This window comes from Salmo salar, chromosome 26, assembly GCF_965601325.2.
Source record: "Salmo salar chromosome 26, fSalSal1, whole genome shotgun sequence".
Classification (NCBI taxonomy): domain Eukaryota; kingdom Metazoa; phylum Chordata; class Actinopteri; order Salmoniformes; family Salmonidae; genus Salmo; species Salmo salar.
In genome coordinates, this window is record NC_138316.1 from 9,336,632 (window position 1) to 9,355,126 (window position 18,495).

Consider the following 18,495-nt stretch of genomic DNA (forward strand, 5'->3'; position numbering starts at 1 on the left):
TTCCCCTCTAATTCTTTAATTTTAATTTTACAAAAATATAGAATATTTTAATTTTGACGTAGAGGACGAAATTGAGGAAGGTTTGTAGAAATCTTTATTTTTATTATATATTTGTATTTTTTTTTTTTAGAATGAATAGACTTTCATTCTAAATTTGTATTTATCCCCCTCTGGACTGCCATGTTGATGTATGGCATTAGGTGGATATTGAGGACCTGACAAAAGTTAGAATTTTCTCTCAAGTATCCCGTTTTCTATGTTCCCAATCCCACATGGTTGCCTGATTTTTGCAATGAGAACATTTGTGAGAGAAAATAAGAAATGCATGTGTTAAACTCAATAGCCCCACGCTGTGTGTGACAGCTGCCATAGCAAACCAACGTTTGTTTCTTTTTTTCCTTTTGATGCTGATTTTGTTTTGAATTGACTGTTCAGATGACAGCCCGACTAGTAGCCCAGACCCAGACAGTCCGGGTATGTTATTGTCTGGTGTGGTAGTTTGTTTTGCCCTACAACTAGCTCCATCTTTGACCCTTATTCGATCCTACCTATCTGAGTCCATATTACTCAGGTTGCATACTAGGAGATATACCTGTATTTTCATTCATGTATATCCATATCCTTCCCTCTGTTTCCTTGTTATCCCTCTCTGTTTGGTGGGAGTCTGATGCGCGGTGATGCACACATTTCTAGATGACAGATCTCTTAATTTGCATACCTATTATCCCTTTTACGGGGCATTTTCACTGGAATTTGGTGTTTTTCTCTTGGTTTCACAGCAGGGTTGGGATCAAGTCTGATTTCAAGTCCGCTCAATATTTGAAGATGAATTCAGTTCCTGAATGGCAAATTACCCATCGCTTTCGATGACGATTTTTCATTTCATCGATTGAAGTACAATTGATTACCCAAGTGGACTGGAATTGAGATTAAACTGACGTGATCTCCTTGCAGTCTGTTGCCTTGTTGCTGGCCTGTTCAGTGGCTCTCCATCATTCTTGTGTGTTCTTTGTCTGAGTTCTCTATGGTCAGAGGGCCCATAAACACGCGCTCTTCTGGACATAGACACTTAAAATTGGCAAATGCTTTCTCCCACCCCTAAATATGTCCGGATCCTAACAGAAGTAACCTAAATCTGATTGGTCATGAAATTTAATTGCTATAACCTTTTTAGGTTAAGTCACGTATTTATTTATTTTTTTGTTAAAAATGTGCTGCCCCCTTCCTTGGTCTGTCTCCCTCGCACTTTCTTTTTCTCCCTCTCTCGGTTCTGCTTTCTTTGTGCACTCTGTCAGTGTGTTGCGGTGCATGTGTGTTGTGGGTTGATGTTCAGACTGGTTCGGTCTGGTCCGGTGTCCCTCTCTGTCCCTCTTTCCACTTCTCTGCACTAATTCTGGGTTTTGTGTCCAGTATTTGGACTAAATTCTCTAATGGAGATAATTACAGAGGCCGGCCCGGGGAGCGGAGAAGGTGGGTTCCGCCCTTTAAAAACTGTGTGGGCTGCATGTTTCTCCTAGCCAGTCAACTACGTCTCCCAGCATCCTCCTCGCTCAACCCCTCAATCCTCTGTCACCTGACGTACCATCGAGACATCATTCATCGTCATACATCGAGTCTGTTCTGTTGTCTTTCACCATCCACAGTGACCGTTGCCCCAATCACTAACCTTTGCCGAGTCACTCCACCCATCTACACGTCTTTTGTATTAGTTTGGGTTGGGCCCTCACAATCTTAGCTTGTTAGAAGCTGTGCATCCCATATTAAAAATTGCGATGATGCCATTCATTTTTTTTTTTGTGCCAGTCTAAGTCTGCATTCCACAGTATTCGCCAAGCAAGAAGCTATATTTGCTTGTTTGGCCACCTCTTTGGTCTCACACACCTAGACCTCCCATCACCTTGCTAGTGGAGGCAGGCCTTAGCCAATCAAAACTGCCACCCTGTAGGTAAGGCATGACATCATTCTTCCAATGCTGTGAGTTAGTTTTAATCACTGTTTAATTGATCATTGAATTAAGCAGTGCAGTTTCGCAGCACCAAGAGTGCTGTTCTGTCTTACTTCCTAAACTCATAGTCACCGGTTTTGATTGGAGTTGTCATTGGACACTTAGTTGGCTTTGTGGTTAATGAGTGTCTGTACCAGTACCACAGTGATCAAATGGAATGGAATTATTTGAAGTGCTGTGATACATGTTGTACAACTTATGGACGATACTTCGGAAAATGTGGGGCAAAATGGCATCATTGTCAGGTGAGGTCTTAGGTAACATGCGGTCATAGAGCCTACAATAATGCATACGTAATGCCATGACAAAATCGGATATACCGGTAACAGATGATGCCTGTTTATGACAAGGAACAAATACATTTTTGGTGGGTGTTTTTTTTTTATTTGTATCCTCACTTTCAAGGCATTACCTTTAGCCTAAATGTTCAGTGTCAAACAGGTGACCCCCCTGGGCGAAAACTGGTTGAATCAACATTGTTTCCAAGTCATTAAAAAAAAAGGTGTGATGTTGAATCAACGTGGAAAACTGATTGGATTTGGAAAAAGTCATCAACGTAAGGGAATCAAAATGTGACAACACAACCAAATGTAAACCAAAAAAAGTCGTTGAACTGAGGTCTGCCTAGTGGGTAAGCTATGTAGGCGCAACAATATTATAATCAGTTTGATAATAATATTGTTCACAGGCCCAATCTCTGCAAGTGATCCACCATACCTTTGTATAACATGGCACTGTGCGTTCATGCGAGTGTGTGTCTGTCTAACTGTACAAGGTGACTAACAGTATGAACTCTACAATATCCATCTTCCCGTTAGCCGTGTGTGTGATTGTTGACCCATCTTTATTTTCCTTTTTCTGCATGACACAACTTGTCTGTCTTGTTGCCATGCAGATTCCGCTCCAATCTGACATCGCCTTTGTTCTCTGCTAATGTGTGATGCTCAAGCACAGCGCCATTTTGACTCCTTCTGAGTGATGTCCCTTTTGATTTGTCCCACACCTTTTAGTGTCTGAATATGAAACCTGTAGCTCAGCTAGCCATTAGCTAGTGTCCCTGCCACTGAAAGTGTGTGTGTCCTTTCATATATACAGGATGTGTCCCATCTTCTTTGTCTATTAGTCTTTGATGTGGTTATCTAATTAGTACATCGTAGTGTGATTTGGGGGCTTTGTAGTAGAGTGTATAAGCTCATCCTGTATCAAGTCAACTAGTATTTCTGTTTGTATGACTCTAACTTGTCGTTTGTTATGGTTTTGTGCTTTCCATGGTATTTACGAGAGACCTCACTGTTCTATATGGCTCCTGCAGGAGGCGCCCGTGGCCCCCCCAGGGCCCTCGTTGACCAGAAGTCATCGGTCATTAAGCACAGTCCCACGGTCAAGAGAGACTCCCCCTCTCCCCAGGGTCGTGCCAACAACACCAGGTAACAGACCCCTATGAGACTGTATTACCAGGACATTGCTGACTGACTAACGCTGACTGACATTTATTTAAATTAGTTTACCACCTTCATGGCATAATGTCTTCATGGTATAATGTTGGCCATCAAAAACAAAAGCTGGTTGTCATAAACTTTCAATATAATGTCAAATTACAGACCTGGATAGGTAATATATCAATCCCCTTTAGGAGAAGGGTTGTCTAACTTAAGAGCCAATGGTGACATACAAAAAAGGGGAGTGTGACTGAACCAGAGCTGTGTCCGTTCCAGTGAGAACCAGCAGTTCCTGAAGGAGGTGGTGCAGAGCGTGTTGGAGGGCCAAGGCGTGGGCTGGCTCAACATGAAGAAGGTGCGCCGCCTGCTGGAGAACGAGCAGCTACGCGTCTTCGTGCTGAGCAAGCTGAACCGGGCCGTCCAGTCAGAGGAGGATGTCAGGCAGGAGGTCATCCGTGATGTGGTGAGTGGCTCCACCCACCCAGGTGGGGAGAAAGGAATGGGGCAAGAGAGGGGGAGAAAGAACATTTTTAATTAAATAACACCTTACTATTAAACTGTGTGTGTGTTGTACTCTTCAGGAGATTAGCAGGAAGGTGTACAAGGGCATGTTAGACATACTGAAGTGCACCGTTTCTAGTCTGGAACACTCGTACACCAATGCCGGGCTTGGAGGCATGGCCAGCGTCTTCGTTTTGCTGGAAATAGCACGCACCCACTACCAAACCAAAGGTAACGTTCAGAAACCTATACTCGAATGAAAGTGTCGACATTTTCTCTCAACGGACACATTCAATCAGCATGTCATTCCCCCTCCCAAAACTATGACTTAACTATTTCCTCTGAAAAAATGAAAGGTACTGATGCTTGATTCTTGTTTGAAAGTGCTTATCAGCGTTTCATATACTCCACTTATTTAAAGGCAACGTAAGTATTGGATAGGAAAAGGAGTGCAATCTGGAGAATTTCTTCTAGCAACTCATTTGAAAAGTAAGCAATATGTTTTTACAGCAGTGAGTTCTGGTTTAATCTCTCTGAGTCAGTACCGCCAATGCATGCCTCATTTTTAGGTGACTTTTGCAGTTTGTTTAAGCATTCACCGAGCAAATTTGGGTCATAAGAGCAGAAGACAAAACGACTAGGGATATGACAAACGATAACGTTTAATAAAATTCCACTCAAATTCACAGTGCAGCTTCACTGCTGCCAGCAGCAACGGGTTGGGTCTCAGTGTGTCCCTTTCAGATGTTTAAGCATTGCACCTCTTCTACCATTACTGTACCTCAATTCCACCTTGCAAAGTTTACATTTCCTTCCTCATCTAACTTCTTAAAGTATTGCAATACAGGACTTCGCTGCTGTTGCTTGTCTTTCTCTGCCATTTTTCCAACTGTTAACGACGATGTCGTAGTGGTGGAGAGTCGACTCCAAAATAATTGATTCCTCGACTCCTTGCGTGTCGACTCCCATTTCTTAGTGTTAAGATTCGACTCCTAAGATTCAGTATTTTTGGAACGGAAGAAACTGATTAGTTGCCGTACTTCCGAGAATACAAACACTCGCATCTTTCATAGATAGCTAGCAAGGGGTGGAGAGAGAGAGGGAAGAGCACAGTATAGGCAGGTCGGTCACCAGGCAGATAGTCAGAACCGTGCACTAGACCTATGTATCGGCAATCAAAGCTGTATTTCTTGGCTTACAATGTCTCTCAAATTCAGTAAAGCAGGGCCTATCATCAATTAATAAGGTAGGATATTCTACACGCAACAGACCGAAGACTGAACACACTCGTATCACTAGCGAAGAGAAAGAGCAAAGGTGTGTTTAATCATTAGTCCAAATAGTTACAGGCGAGCCAGCGTGATGAAGAGCGAGGAGGGGGCCGGCAGAATTATTTTTGTTTGTGCATAGACGGGATGGTTGTTTAGCAACTATGGGCAAAACAGACTGGGTTGGCTTAGATTGTTGACATGTAAACTATATTTAGTCTCCAATGTTTATTGAAAACATAAATACATTTGCACAATGAGCACTTGTTTGTCTCTCAAATACATCTTTACAGTTGACGATTAGCTAGCTAGTGAATTTTTGCCATATTTGCATTGACATGAAATCAGTCAAAATACCTCAAAACAAGAACAAGATGAAACTAGCTGAAATGAGTTACTTACAATTCCCCACGTGGCAGTTTCTTGTCAGTGTTGGTAGCTATCTGGCCATCCTCAATCACAACTCACGGAAGTATGCGCATTGTTTTTGTGTCAGCTAACCCATCTATATGTCTTGGTAATCTGTCTTGCATGCCTCGCAAATTCACCAAAGTAGACTAAAGTTATATTTAAATTACACAACTTTTCTAGTTAGGCTATAACATATAAATAATATAATAATATATAAATAATATGTTTTGTGATCACTGCACCGCTATTTTAATTATGTGGGGGGGACAAAAAAAACATGTTTTTTCGGTTTGGGATTTTTCTAAATGTTATGGAACCTAATTTCATTATAGCGTTTAAACGTTCACACCCCTACAAACAACTGTCTATTCTAACCTTCAAACCTCCCACTGCAACTCTACACTGATTCTTCTCTCGTTACTATCTCCTCCCCTTCTTCCCTATTCTTCTCCCTTTTTCCTTCTTGGTGGCCCCAGTAGACCCAGAGAAGCGCAAGCGGAGCCCCAGTGACGCTGCAAGCAGCCCGGGCAGCAAGGGGAGCCCATCTCCCCGCATGGAGGGCACCAAGCCCCCGGGGCTCCTCCTGGTTCCCCGTCTCCAACTGCCGCACCCCACCTCGGGGGGCAAAGGCACCCGCCACTTTGACACCCGGAGTCTGAACGAGGAGAATTTTATTGCCTCCATTGGTGTGTACCCCACCCCATCCCCCCTTGCATGCACTCTGAGATCACCCCTTGCCCCCCCCTGCTCACCAGTCTAAACCCTGCCCTAACCCTTGACCCACCTCTCTCCAACCAGGCAACAAGGGGCGTGCTTTCCCCTTCCTTAGAAAAAGAGCCCCTTATGATATTCCATTCACTTTGACCCACACCAGTGATGTGCGCCCAATGGTCAGCATTTAAAGCTGTAAAACTCTGAAATATATTTAGAACGTAAATACAGTATGCTGGTTTGCCATAATATTTGGACACAGGTTGCATATTTGCACATCATGCAACTCTAATTAAATTTGACAAATAACCACATTAGAATTCCAGATCTGGCCTTGGATAATATGTTGCTATGTGTGCGAGATTGGAACAGCCTTGAGCGGTGTAGGCGTGTGTGAAATATTTGCATTGAGCCCACCACCCACGGCCTGGATGTGTTGTGTCCCTCCCCACCCACCCTTCTCTGAATGTTGAGTGCCCCAGTTTGCCGCCTCCTCTCGTGGAGTCCTCCTTTGTTTGCCTTCTAGCACCTTGACTGCATGTCTTCGTTTTCCGTTGTCTTCTCGAAACTCAAAATCTGCAGTACCGTGCTAAGGAGTCTGAAGACCTGTCTCTGCCTTTACTGCAGGTTTCCTTAAAGCGCGCTGTACAAGTAGCAGCTCTCTCAGCTCTAGCATGGAGGGTGGAGCGTAACTCCCCAGTAAACAGGCCCAAGGAAGAGACAAATTTCATGCTCACCGTTAGCAAGCCACGGTTGGAGTTTAGCTGAGGGATAGGGCTAATTAACACTGAACATCGTGGAAAAGGAGTGACACATTGCTTCTCCTTTCGACCACCGTTCTACTATCTCAAATGTTACTTTGGGTCTGTATACAGGGGACAGATTCACCCAACCTAACCCAACCTAAGCTCACTTCACCAGCCCCGTTTCTTTCTCTTTGGGAAGATGTAGCTTCAATTCTACGGAATGTCTTTTTGAGACTTGCGCACCCCTGCTTCTGCAACAGCTCCATTCAACCTGCTGGCTAGCTGGCTAGCTGGCTGGCCACTCCACCCCCATTCCATGCCCTTCACAAAGCCCTGCTGCCTCTGTCACCCTGGTTCTGGAGAGCCACACACTGCTAGCCAATAAGTTAGCATTCGGTCACAGAACATTTGAAAGGAACCCCAGTATTCCACCTTGTGTGGTTCTCCAGGACCATGGTCCAGGAGTGTTGGGTGTGTTGTAATGTTACACCTCAGTAGCAGTAACTGGCAATGGATCAAACTTTGCATACATATAATTATGTCATAGTGTTCCATATTACCAAGCTGAAATGTGACTACTCTCAGACATTACAAAACATCCTCAATTGTTAAAATACCACTTTTTTTTTTTTATGCCTAATTTTGTTTTATGTTATGGTTTATCTAATGCTCATCCTCCATACCTGCCTACTCAACCAGCTCTCTGACACTCTCTCTGTCTTTCTCTCCTTGCTTGCAATGCATCTTGGGTAGAATTGTGGAGCAGGCACCATGAAAAGGATAAGCAAAAAGCTATGGAAAAACAACAGAGTAAGATATTTTTCACACACAAAAAAAGACTGCGGTGTTGCATAACTGCCAGCTCTTAACATTTCCACGCCCTTCTCTCCATCTTTCCCCAACCTACTTATGTTTATTAGTCACAAATGTTTTAAATAGTTAGCATAAGTGATCATGTTGACATGGATAATGATTCTAGGACTAGGTCTATAATCTTGATTTGAGGTGTGTTTGTAACGTTTTGTAAATATTGGGTGAATCATGTCTTGATATCAGTGGAATAACTGAGTTACGCCTGCATATCTCAAATCAGGAGTCGTATCTTAGTGAGTCTCTTACTCTCCATAGAGATACTCTGTCATATGTTTGCCAACAACTTGTTCCATTCTTATTCCCCGAGTTGTGAAATAGTCATTGGAAACGTAGTCTGTCAGACACATACCCAATCGTTCCCTGTTTTTCCTGGGCTCTTGAGGTTCTATCAAGGTTAAGACAGTTGTGGCATTTCATTTAGCAAATGTCCTTTTCTGGAAAATCACTTCACGGCCAGAAGGTAAATTGTACATAGTACTTAAAAAAAAAAAATCTGATAGCTGAGCCATGAATGAATACACAATAGTTTGTTAGAGTACAAACATTGCTTGCGGGTTTGTTGGCTGCATGACCAAATGTATCACAGAAGTCATGGTTACATTTGCATTGAACTATTATAATTGACTGTACTTTCTTCCAATGTAAAGGTTTGATATCCTGGACTCTTCAAAATGTACAGATTGCAGGCCAGCATTTTTTTCATTGTAGTAAAATGTTCCTAGAGGTGCATTATGTGAGTCATAACAAGGTGTTTCTGCAACAACTGACTGATATATTAACAACAGCGCTGTTTTTCAATGCTTGTCTAAAAGCAAACTTGTGCAGAAAATGGTCCCCTATTTTGACTGTCCCACAGTTTGTCTGCATGTCTAACTGCCTGAGTCTGTATGTCAACTTTGACTTCTTTTATATTGGTATCTGCCTTTGTCAATTACAGTTTGATCTACATCCATCAATATTCCTACTGATTTTGCACTCTCCACTTGCCTCTAAATAGTCACATGCTTGGTCCTTTGAAAGCTGACCACTGGATCATGTTTATTAGGGCACACGTATCAATGTTTTGCAACCGAAAACAAATGAGATAGTATCTCTCTGTTTTGGGCTATTTACTTCTGTTTTGGCCTACTGAACATGAGCTATTGTTATTTATTTTATTTATTCTTATTTTTTTATGCTTCCTGAATATAAAAAAAACAACATAGCTGGTGTTACTGTTGTTCATTGAATTCCACAACAAAAAAAGAAAGACAAGATCCTCCGGCTGAATGGAAGTGTCCCTATTTTAGGGCCAGTATTTCCGGTCAATCCCAAAGTTATGGTGTTCGAGGTCAGACACACCAATAGCGTTTGCTGGCAGAGAGTACCTTGCACCTCTGAACGTATTTTGCAAACCGAGTGCGCACCAATTTCACATGGAGAATCGTGTGAAAAGTGTCATCAGTCAGATCGGAAGACGAACGCTAAATCCACATTCAGTGCGACGTGTGCGAGCCTTTCAATAGCAGTTAGGTCACCATCCCCCCCCCCCACCTCTGCCAGTTGCCAATCATGTGACACTCAGTAAGGGGGCAGTGTGGAAGTGCGCATGGCACCCGTGTTGACAACAACATGTATCCTGCAGGAGCGGAGGGGGCTAAGAAACAGCACCCTGAGCTGACCGACACTGAGGAGAAGAAGTCCCAGATCAGTGCTGACAGTGGCCTCAGCATCACCTCCGGATCCCAGGTCTGTTCTTTTCCAAAGCCAGTTCTTGTAACTAAGCAAAGCACACGTGGAATCTGACATTTTTTACGTCGGTTATCTCCCAACTCTGGCGCTTGAGGGCCACAATGTCTGCTGGTTCTCATTCTTGCCTTTTAATCTGAGTCTGATATAGACATGGGCAACCAGGGTTGTAGACTGAGTGTTTGGATTTTGATGGCATGGACTTGTGAATTAGTATTAAGGAGATGACAAAAAACAGGAGTCACTACGGCCCTTGAGGAGAAGTTCATTTCCACTATTTCTATATGCCTCTTTCTGCTCACCTCTCTCTTTCTCAGTCTTTCTCGGTCTTGCTTTGCAGAAGAGTGACACAGAGTCTGTGACCAGCACTGAACCGCCAGTCCTTACCAGAAGCACCAGCCAGGACTCAGAGGCCAGCACAGTGGTAGGGCATGGCCAACACAGAGAAACAATCTCACCCCAATCCTAAACCCCTCTCAACCTTACCTCCGTGTGACTCATCCCAAGGACCGCTTACTCCCAAAGTGTGATTTCTATCCTTAGTCTAGTCTTACAAGGTTTACACTCAAGCTCAAGCCATACATCCCCAGTAACACTTATCCCAAACCAGGTTGCTTCCCAATCTTACTATATTCCGAGCTTGAATAATTTCTAGTCTTTGCTAACTTTGGTCCTACTCATCTCTTGTCTTGCTTTGTCTCAGCCTGGCACAATGGCTCTTGCCAAAACCGTACGTGTCATACTAATCTACCTCATCCCCAGTGTTTCTTAGCCTTAGTGTAACTCAGTGACCCTCAAAAAAACCTGTAGTAGTGCAGCTCTCCAAGAGCAGGGTTGAGGAGTACTGATCTAACTCTTGTCTCTTTTGGCCTTAGTCGAACACATCCTGTGTTTCTTTTAGCCTTAGCCTTACTCAGTGTGAGTTCTCTGTGTCTCTGTATGCCTGATATTCACTAGTCTCCTAACACTTTGACCCCTGACACTTCCAGATAAGTAACAGCTCAGGGGAGACGCTGGGAGCTGACAGTGACTTGAGTAGCACCGCTGGGGAGGGCTTGGGTGGCAGGCAAGCCCCCCACCTCAACCTCTCCAGGGGAACACTGTCCGACAGCGAGATTGAGACCAACCCGGCCACCAGCTCAGTGTTTGTGAGTGGAAAATACTTCCTGGCTGATCACACTGCTTGATTCACCAGTTAATATTAGTGCAATTGTTTAGTTTTTTCGGGCGTTTTCTAGATGTGCGAATGCATTCCCTGCGGGACATGAAGTCTGCCTGTGGATGTCAATCTTGTAAATGCAGGATTGAGGGGTGATTCCAATTTTTGAATATCTTTGGCAAGATGAAATTACCCCATGATTTATGTTTTGTGGTGTTTGCCCAGGGTAAGACCCAAAAGATGAAGCCTGGTGTGAAGGAGGCGAAGGCTAAACTTGTGCCTGTCCTGGCTAAGGGGCCTCCCGCCCAGCCCTTGGAGGACATCAGCATGAGGATTTACCTGTGTGATGGCCTGCTGGGTATGTTCCAGATGACTGATGTTTTAGGAAGGCTGTAGTTTAATATCTACTCGTGTCTTCTTTAGTCTCCCTCTGTTCAACTTTGTGGTAAGAAGTTACAGTAAATATGTAGTAGACTCAGCAAGATGTTGCATGCACAAAGTAAACAAAATATTAGGTCAATTTCCACATCTAAGAGCGTTGAAGCGCGATGCTAAACGTCTTTGTTGTCTTGCATCGTGCTCATCTCATATCTGCGGTGCTGCTCGTTATAACGTCATCTCACGAAGTCTACCTTTTTAAAGTGAATCCTTCCTATAAGGCAAAACACAGATATACAGTACCAGTCAAAAGTTTGGACACACCTACTCAAAATACTCTTGGCATTCTCAACCCACTTTTCAATTAATGCATTTCAATTAACAGGTTTGTCTTGTTAAGTTAAATATAACACTTTTTTTGGTTGCTACGTGATTCTGTACGTGTTATTTTATAGTGTTGATGTCTTCACTATTATTCTACAATGTAGAAAATAGTAAAAATAAAGAATTACTTGTTACTTTTATTTCTTATCAGTATTTTTAAGCATTTCACTGCAACACCTGTTATATTCGGCGCATGTGACTAATGCAATTTGATTTGAATGAGTAGGTGTGTCCAAACTTTTGACGTGTGTGTGTGTGTGTGTGTGTGTGTGTGTGTGTGTGTATACAATACCGTTCAAAGGTTAGGGGTCACTTAGAAATGTTCCTGTTTTTGAAAGAAAAGCACATTTTGTCGATTTCAAATAACATAAAATTGATCAAAAATAAAGTGTAGAAATTGTTAATGTTATAAATGACTATTGTAGCTAGAAACGGCTGATTTTTATGGAATATCTATATAGGCGTACAGAGGCCCATTATCAGCAACCATCACTCCTGTGTATCAATAGCTAATCCAAGTTTATAATTTTAAACGCAAAACACCAGTCTCAACAGTGAAGAGGCGACTCCGGGATGCTGGCCTTCTAGGCAGAGTTGCAAAGAAAAAGCCATATCTCAGATTGGCCAGTAAAGAGAAAATATTAAGATGGGCAAAAGCACACAGACACTGGACAGAGGAACTCTGCCTCGAAGGCCAGCATCCCGGAGTCGTCTCTTTGCTGTTGATGTTGAGACTGGTGCTTTGCGGGTACTATTTAATGAAGCTGCCAGTTGAGAGACTTGTGAAGCGTCTGTTTCTCAAACTAGACACTCTAATGTACTTGTCCTCTTGCTCAGTTGTGCACCGGGGCCTCCCACTCCTCTTTCTATTCTGGTTAGAGCCATTTTGCGCTGTTCTGTGAAGGGAGTAGTACACAGCGTTGTACGAGATCTTCAGTTTCTTGGCAATTTCTCACATGGAATAGCCTTCATTTCTCAGAACAAGAATAGACTGACGAGTTTCAGAAGAAAGGTTGTGGTTTCTTGCCTTTGTGAGCCTGTAATCGAACCCACAAATGCTGTTGCTCCAGATACTCAACTAGTCTAGTCTAAAGAAGGCCCGTTTTATTGCTTCTTTAATGAGCACAACAGTTTTCAGCTGTGCTAACATAATTGCAAAATGGTTTTCTAATGATCAATTAGCCTTTTTAAAATGGTAAACTTGGATTAGCTAACACAACGTGCCATTGGAACACAGGAGGGATGGTTGCTGATAATGGGCCTCTGTACGCATATGTAGATATTCCATAAATCTGCCATTTCCAGCTACATATGATTCGTCAAACTCTTTATCTAAAATTCTGTCTCACTATTTGACTAACACTGCATGAACTGTACTATAAAGCGTGAAGGTAGGTCTGAAGTGAATGAGGCTGGGTCAATTTATTTGTCCTTTCACCCCTTCTCTCTCTGCTTTTGGCTTGCCATTAACCCACTCAGCTTTGAGTTTAACCCTCTTTGCTCTGCTGCTCCTCTTCCTCCCTGCTGCGTGTCCCGGGAACGCCTTGCAGGGCGTGACAAGAGCTCCATGTGGGACCAGCTGGAGGATGCTGCCATGGAAACCTTCTCTCTGAGTAGGGCTGACCTCTCATCTTTTGACCTTCTATGTTTATGCTTGGATGCAATGCCCACCTGGGCACTGGTGCTCACTTGTGTATTGTCTGTTGCTTTGATGTGGTGCTTTGATCTTTACCGCCACTGGATTTCCCATCACACTGATGGGTTTGTATTGTAAACAATGTAGCAAGGCTCCTATGAATAAGTAAACAAGAGAAAATGTCTCTTGGTTGACAAAAACATTTTCAACAATCACATGATCAGGTGTGTGTGTGTTCGTATGGATGTGTGTTCGTATGGGCGTTCGTTCGTTCGTGTGTGTGTGCAGTTATGTAAGGTTCTGTGGGATCATGTGTCTGTTAATGCATGTCTACTGGCGAGTGTGGGGTGACATGTAGTTGTCAGTGTGAAGGTGATTTTGACCTAGTGATGATTTTGTACAGTAACACTAGTTTTGTGTTTTTGTGTGCCCTTGTGATTGTGGTCATGATGTGTTTGTGTGTGTCCTTTTGGACACAGATAAGCAGTGTGTGTTATATTTGTGTAGGTAAGGAGCGCTCTACATTGTGGGACCAGGTCCAGTTCTGGGAGGATGCTTACTTGGATGCTGTCATGTTGGAGAGGGAGGGGATGGGCATGGACCAGGGACCTCAAGAGATGATTGACAGGTACAGGTTGCCTATTAGAGTGGATCTGTATTTTTGAAATGTCAGCCATCCTTGTGTAGCTGTGTTTCCTGTTTAGAGGCTGATGCTTACCACTGTTTACACAGATACCTGTCACTCGGGGACCACGACCGTAAGCGCCTGGAGGACGATGAGGACAGGCTGCTAGCTACTCTACTGCACAATATGATCGCCTACATGCTAATGGTTAAGGTGGGCCTATCACACACAATGTTTGACACCGTAACCCCCGTATGTCAATTGCAGCAACTACAAATGTTAAGATGGGTAGGCATCGCATATTTTCCAATGTGTCTCGCTAAATGTCTTTGTCTGTCCCATCTCTGTCTGTCCAGGTGAACAAGAATGACATCAGGAAGAAGGTGAGGCGTCTGATGGGGAAGTCCCACATCGGCCTCAGCCACAGCCAGGAGATCAACGAGTGTCTGGACAAACTGGCTAATTTGGTAAGAAGGAACCAAGGGTTCTCCCTCTTCAATAAAATAGGAGCCACTAAGGCGGTCAACTGTTCTACCAAGTGGCATATAGATGAAACGTTTTTTATATGGTCCTTCAAGCCAGATCATTTTATGCAACACATGTTTTTAGTGTGTGTGAGAATATCAGTGTTGCTGATACAGTATCTCTGTTTAACCCGCTAGAGTCTAAGCCCTGTCTAAGCCGGGGATGAAACATTTGATTTGGCCTTACTTCTATTAGCCCATAGAAAAGCATTGAATAACAGATTCACTACATGGAACAACAATCCCCCCAGAAAAAATCAAAAGGAAGTTCTGTCTTATATCTGAGAGATATAAGAAAGATCAGGAAATGTGTATTCTAATTTTGCATGTATTTAACCCTTATTTTAGTCACTTAACAGTCTCCATCTATACTTCCATAGATTTTTTTTAAACTGGTACTGGGGACCTTCAGATGAGGCTTGTGGGCTTCCTGGAGCAAAACAACCGACATGTACAGTACCAGTCATCTTTGGACACACCTACTCATTCAAGGGTTTTCTTTATTTGTACAATTCTCTACATTGTAGAATAGTAGTGACGACATCAAAACTATGAAATCACACTTATGGAATCATGCAGTAACCAAACAATTGTTATAAAAAATCAAAATATATTTGAGATTCTTCAAAAACCTTTTGCCTTGATGACAGCTTTGCACACTCTTGGCATTCTCCTCTTCAAAAATAAAGAAAAACCCTGGAATGAGTAGATGTGGTAGGTGTGTCCAAACTTTTGACGTGTTCGTGAGAGACTCACCTTTCCACAGAGGGGTCATATTACTATGTAGCCCGAACTGTTAGGAGGCTACAGACAGAAGTTGGCAGATGGGGCTGTCACAACTTCATGGAGCAAAACAGAGAACACCATCGGGTTCATGAGAGTCATCTTTCCACAGAGGGGTCATAATCATTTTATAGGCCAAACTGTTCTGACGCTACAAACGTTTTTTTGAGAAGATCGATTTTCTGGGTATCTAGTGGTCTGACAAACACCGTTCTTCTAATTCTGCCACCTTCCACCACAGATGTGGTAGGGCGATCTCGGCGGATGCGGTGGATTGAGATGCAGCCCATGCAAAAAAAACCATATCTCTAGCTTAAACAGACATATTTTGACACAGATTTTTTTATGTTCAAAAAATTGTAGGAGAAGGGTTAAAGTCTTGTTAACTCACATTTCAGAATGGCCGCGAGCTGTCCATCAGACCTAGCGGAAGCCGTCACATCAAGAAGCAGACCTTCGTGGTGCATGCTGGGACAGACACCACGGGGGACATCTTCTTCATGGAGGTATGAGAAAGACACTTTCAGCATTCACTTTCCCGGACCTTCCTTGTACATAGGCCTTGCTCATATTTTTTTATTGTGCCCAAGAGATGCATGAAAGCCAGACAAGAGCATCTGAATAGATCAAATTTACCAATCATCGTCAAGAACTGTCAAAATGCTGCAACTTGTAGTTTCAGTAGATCAAGCGTTTAGCTCTACAGTAGATATCAAATAATTGCATCCTTTGCCTCTGTCCATTTCCCCCATTCAGGTGTGTGACGACTGCATAGTCCTGCGCAGCAACATCGGCACAGTGTATGAGCGCTGGTGGTACGAGAAGCTCATTAACATGACCTACTGTCCCAAGACCAAGGTGCTGTGTCTGTGGAGACGCAATGGCCAGGAAACCCAACTCAACAAGTTCTACACCAAGAAGGTGAGCCTCTACCGTCCGCGCTTCACGTACTGAAATGCGACTAGCGATTATGAGCATCATGATATCCGTGTTAGTGGAACCTCTGATTAAAGGTGACTGCAAATGTGGTGACTTTCGTGTCAGACTTTGTATAGACACTTTTCATATTCCATAGTCCATAATCTGAATTCAAATGTTTTGTTGTCTAGTGTCGTGAATTGTATTACTGCGTGAAGGACAGCATGGAAAGGGCTGCTGCACGACAGCAGAGCATTAAACCAGGTATGTGTGCGCGTTGGCTAGACCCTTTATTTGAGGCAGCACCAATGTATGATTGCTCTGCGTTTTGAAAATGTATAGCCCTAGGGAAATGGTATTCAAAGTCTGGGTCGAGACCCCTAGTGGAATAGCAGTGGGATTGCCAAAATATATAAAAATATAAAAAATGTGGAGATTATTTTTTTTTTTTTTTAAGAGTACAGATTATTGTATGGGACAATATACAAACGTTTTTGAGAAAGATCATTTTAAAAATGAATGTTATTGAGTAAATGTATTAATTGGATTCTTTTCATTTTGATAAGGGAGATGAAAATATAATGAATTGAAGGTTATTTGTTCATGTAAAAATGGACATTTTCCGATTTTAAGGTTGTCATTGCATTTGTCAAAAAAAATGGTGTCCCCAGAAATGCTGGCAAACAAAATGGGGTCCCCAATGAAAATGTTTGTGTACCACTGCCCTAAGGGCAAATGGCAGTTAGTAATAGTCTATGGAAAAGTATAACGTTAAGGTGTAGGAATAACTCTGAGTAAAGGTGAGCTCTAGATTACTGCTTTATCATCCAATAAATTCTATAACCTTTTGAGTCAATCAGCTCAGTTGGCCAAGTAAAGACTTTAATATCTGTCATCACGAACACTTTTCGAAAGAGATGTACAGCGGAATGGATAGGGGAGGGATCTTTTGGTTTAAGCGATCTGCCCCTCTCTCCATAGGTCCAGAGCTGGGTGGAGAGTTCCCTGTGCAGGACATGAAGACGGGCGAGGGAGGACTGCTGCAAGTCACCCTGGAAGGCATCAACCTCAAATTCATGCACAGTCAGGTAGGAGGCCTGTATTACCACATACACACATATACAATATATATATACACACACACACACACACACACACACACAAAACCACTTAACCTCTTTCCACCCACCTCAATTCTTCTCTTTTTCTGTTTTCTTTCTCTCTCACACACACAACTGTGGCTCACTTCCTCTAAGGTCCCTTTAAAAAAAAAAGAGAGAGAGAGTAGAAGGCATTTAGGGTTGTTTATGTTTGACATTGATAAATATTTTATAGCCTACTGAATTGAGTGCAAAAGCAGAGTACATTTTGAAGGTACTTCAGTCACTGTTTTGATCAGGACCTTAGAGGAAGAATACATTTTTGTGCTTTGTCTTTCTATGATTTAAAAGATGATATGTTTTATTTGTGCAGTCACTAAGATGTGTGTTTCATGAAGAAAACACATATCCACTTAAACATTTCTGTTAAAGGCCTCCCGAGTGCCGCAGCGGTCTAAACCATTGCATCGCAGTGCTAGAGGCGTCACAACAGATCCTGGTTCAATCCCGGGCTGTGTCGCAGCTGGCTGTAACCGGGAGACCCATGAGACGGCGCACAATTGGCCCAGCGTCATCCGGGTTAGGGGAGGGTTTGGCCGGCTGGGATGTCCTTGTCCCATCCCGCTCTAGCGACTCCTTGTGGTGTCCGGGGGGGCATGCACGCTGACTTCAGGTCGCAAGCTGTACGACACATTGGTGCGGCTGGCTTCCGGGTTAAGCGAGCAGTGTGTCAAGAAGCAGTGCGGCTTGGCAGGTCGTGTTTCGGAGGATGCATGGCTCTCGACCTTCGCCTCTCTCGAGTCCATACGAGAGTTGCAGCGATGGGACAAGACTGTAACTACCAATTGGATATCACGAAATTGGGGAGGAAAAAAGGGGTTAAAAAATATAATAATTGGACATTTCAAAAATATAAATATAAAATACAAAATATTATGTTAATACTTAGCATTCTTACATTCTTACGTCCGTTCGTGTGTGTGTGGGGGAAGGCGAGTGTTCTGTTTGTGTTAGAGAGATTTCAGAGATAAGACGGATGACCTTGTGCAAAGACTTTTCATTAATAATTGCCATTTTATTTTACTGTTCTTTTAAAGTTTTGTCACCTTAAATTCCCTTGACCTGCATATTAAAGTTAGATTAACAATACCTCAAGTATTCACAACTTTTGGGGGTGGGGCAATTCCATTTCCTTAATCAACTTGAGTAAGAATATAATTGACCTCAGTCCTCACCACTGTCACAAGTAGATCGTTTTGGACCCTAAGGAAATGCTTGGATCTGAAATAACAATTATACAATTGCT

At 42.9% G+C, this 18,495-nt stretch overlaps 1 protein-coding gene across 18 annotated transcripts in view; it reads left to right on the top strand.

The window, feature by feature from the left end:
- Positions 1-18,495, top strand: part of LOC106587089 (MAP kinase-activating death domain protein) — a 77,924-nt gene that overhangs the window by 42,658 nt on the left and 16,771 nt on the right. For 6 of the 18 annotated variants that reach the window (XR_014382810.1, XM_082969364.1, XM_082969362.1 and 3 more), the window contains 18 exons: positions 1,411-1,470; positions 3,318-3,432; positions 3,721-3,907; positions 4,026-4,176; positions 6,101-6,310; positions 7,835-7,891; positions 9,579-9,682; positions 10,023-10,106; positions 10,672-10,830; positions 11,067-11,199; positions 13,154-13,216; positions 13,747-13,867; positions 13,972-14,077; positions 14,221-14,331; positions 15,570-15,677; positions 15,928-16,092; positions 16,281-16,353; positions 17,071-17,177. Coding sequence is in view for 13 of the 18 variants with exons in the window: in XM_082969364.1 (XP_082825490.1) it covers positions 1,411-1,470; positions 3,318-3,432; positions 3,721-3,907; positions 4,026-4,176; positions 6,101-6,310; positions 7,835-7,891; positions 9,579-9,682; positions 10,023-10,106; positions 10,672-10,830; positions 11,067-11,199; positions 13,154-13,216; positions 13,747-13,867; positions 13,972-14,077; positions 14,221-14,331; positions 15,570-15,677; positions 15,928-16,092; positions 16,281-16,353; positions 17,071-17,177 (2,114 nt within the window). In the remaining 5 variants the exon portion in view is untranslated. The remainder of the gene's footprint in view (positions 1-1,410; positions 1,471-3,317; positions 3,433-3,720; positions 3,908-4,025; positions 4,177-6,100; positions 6,311-7,834; positions 7,892-9,578; positions 9,683-10,022; positions 10,107-10,671; positions 10,831-11,066; positions 11,200-13,153; positions 13,217-13,746; positions 13,868-13,971; positions 14,078-14,220; positions 14,332-15,569; positions 15,678-15,927; positions 16,093-16,280; positions 16,354-17,070; positions 17,178-18,495) is intronic. The other 12 variants (XR_006762141.2, XM_082969365.1, XR_006762142.2 and 9 more) reach the window with 9 other exon arrangements.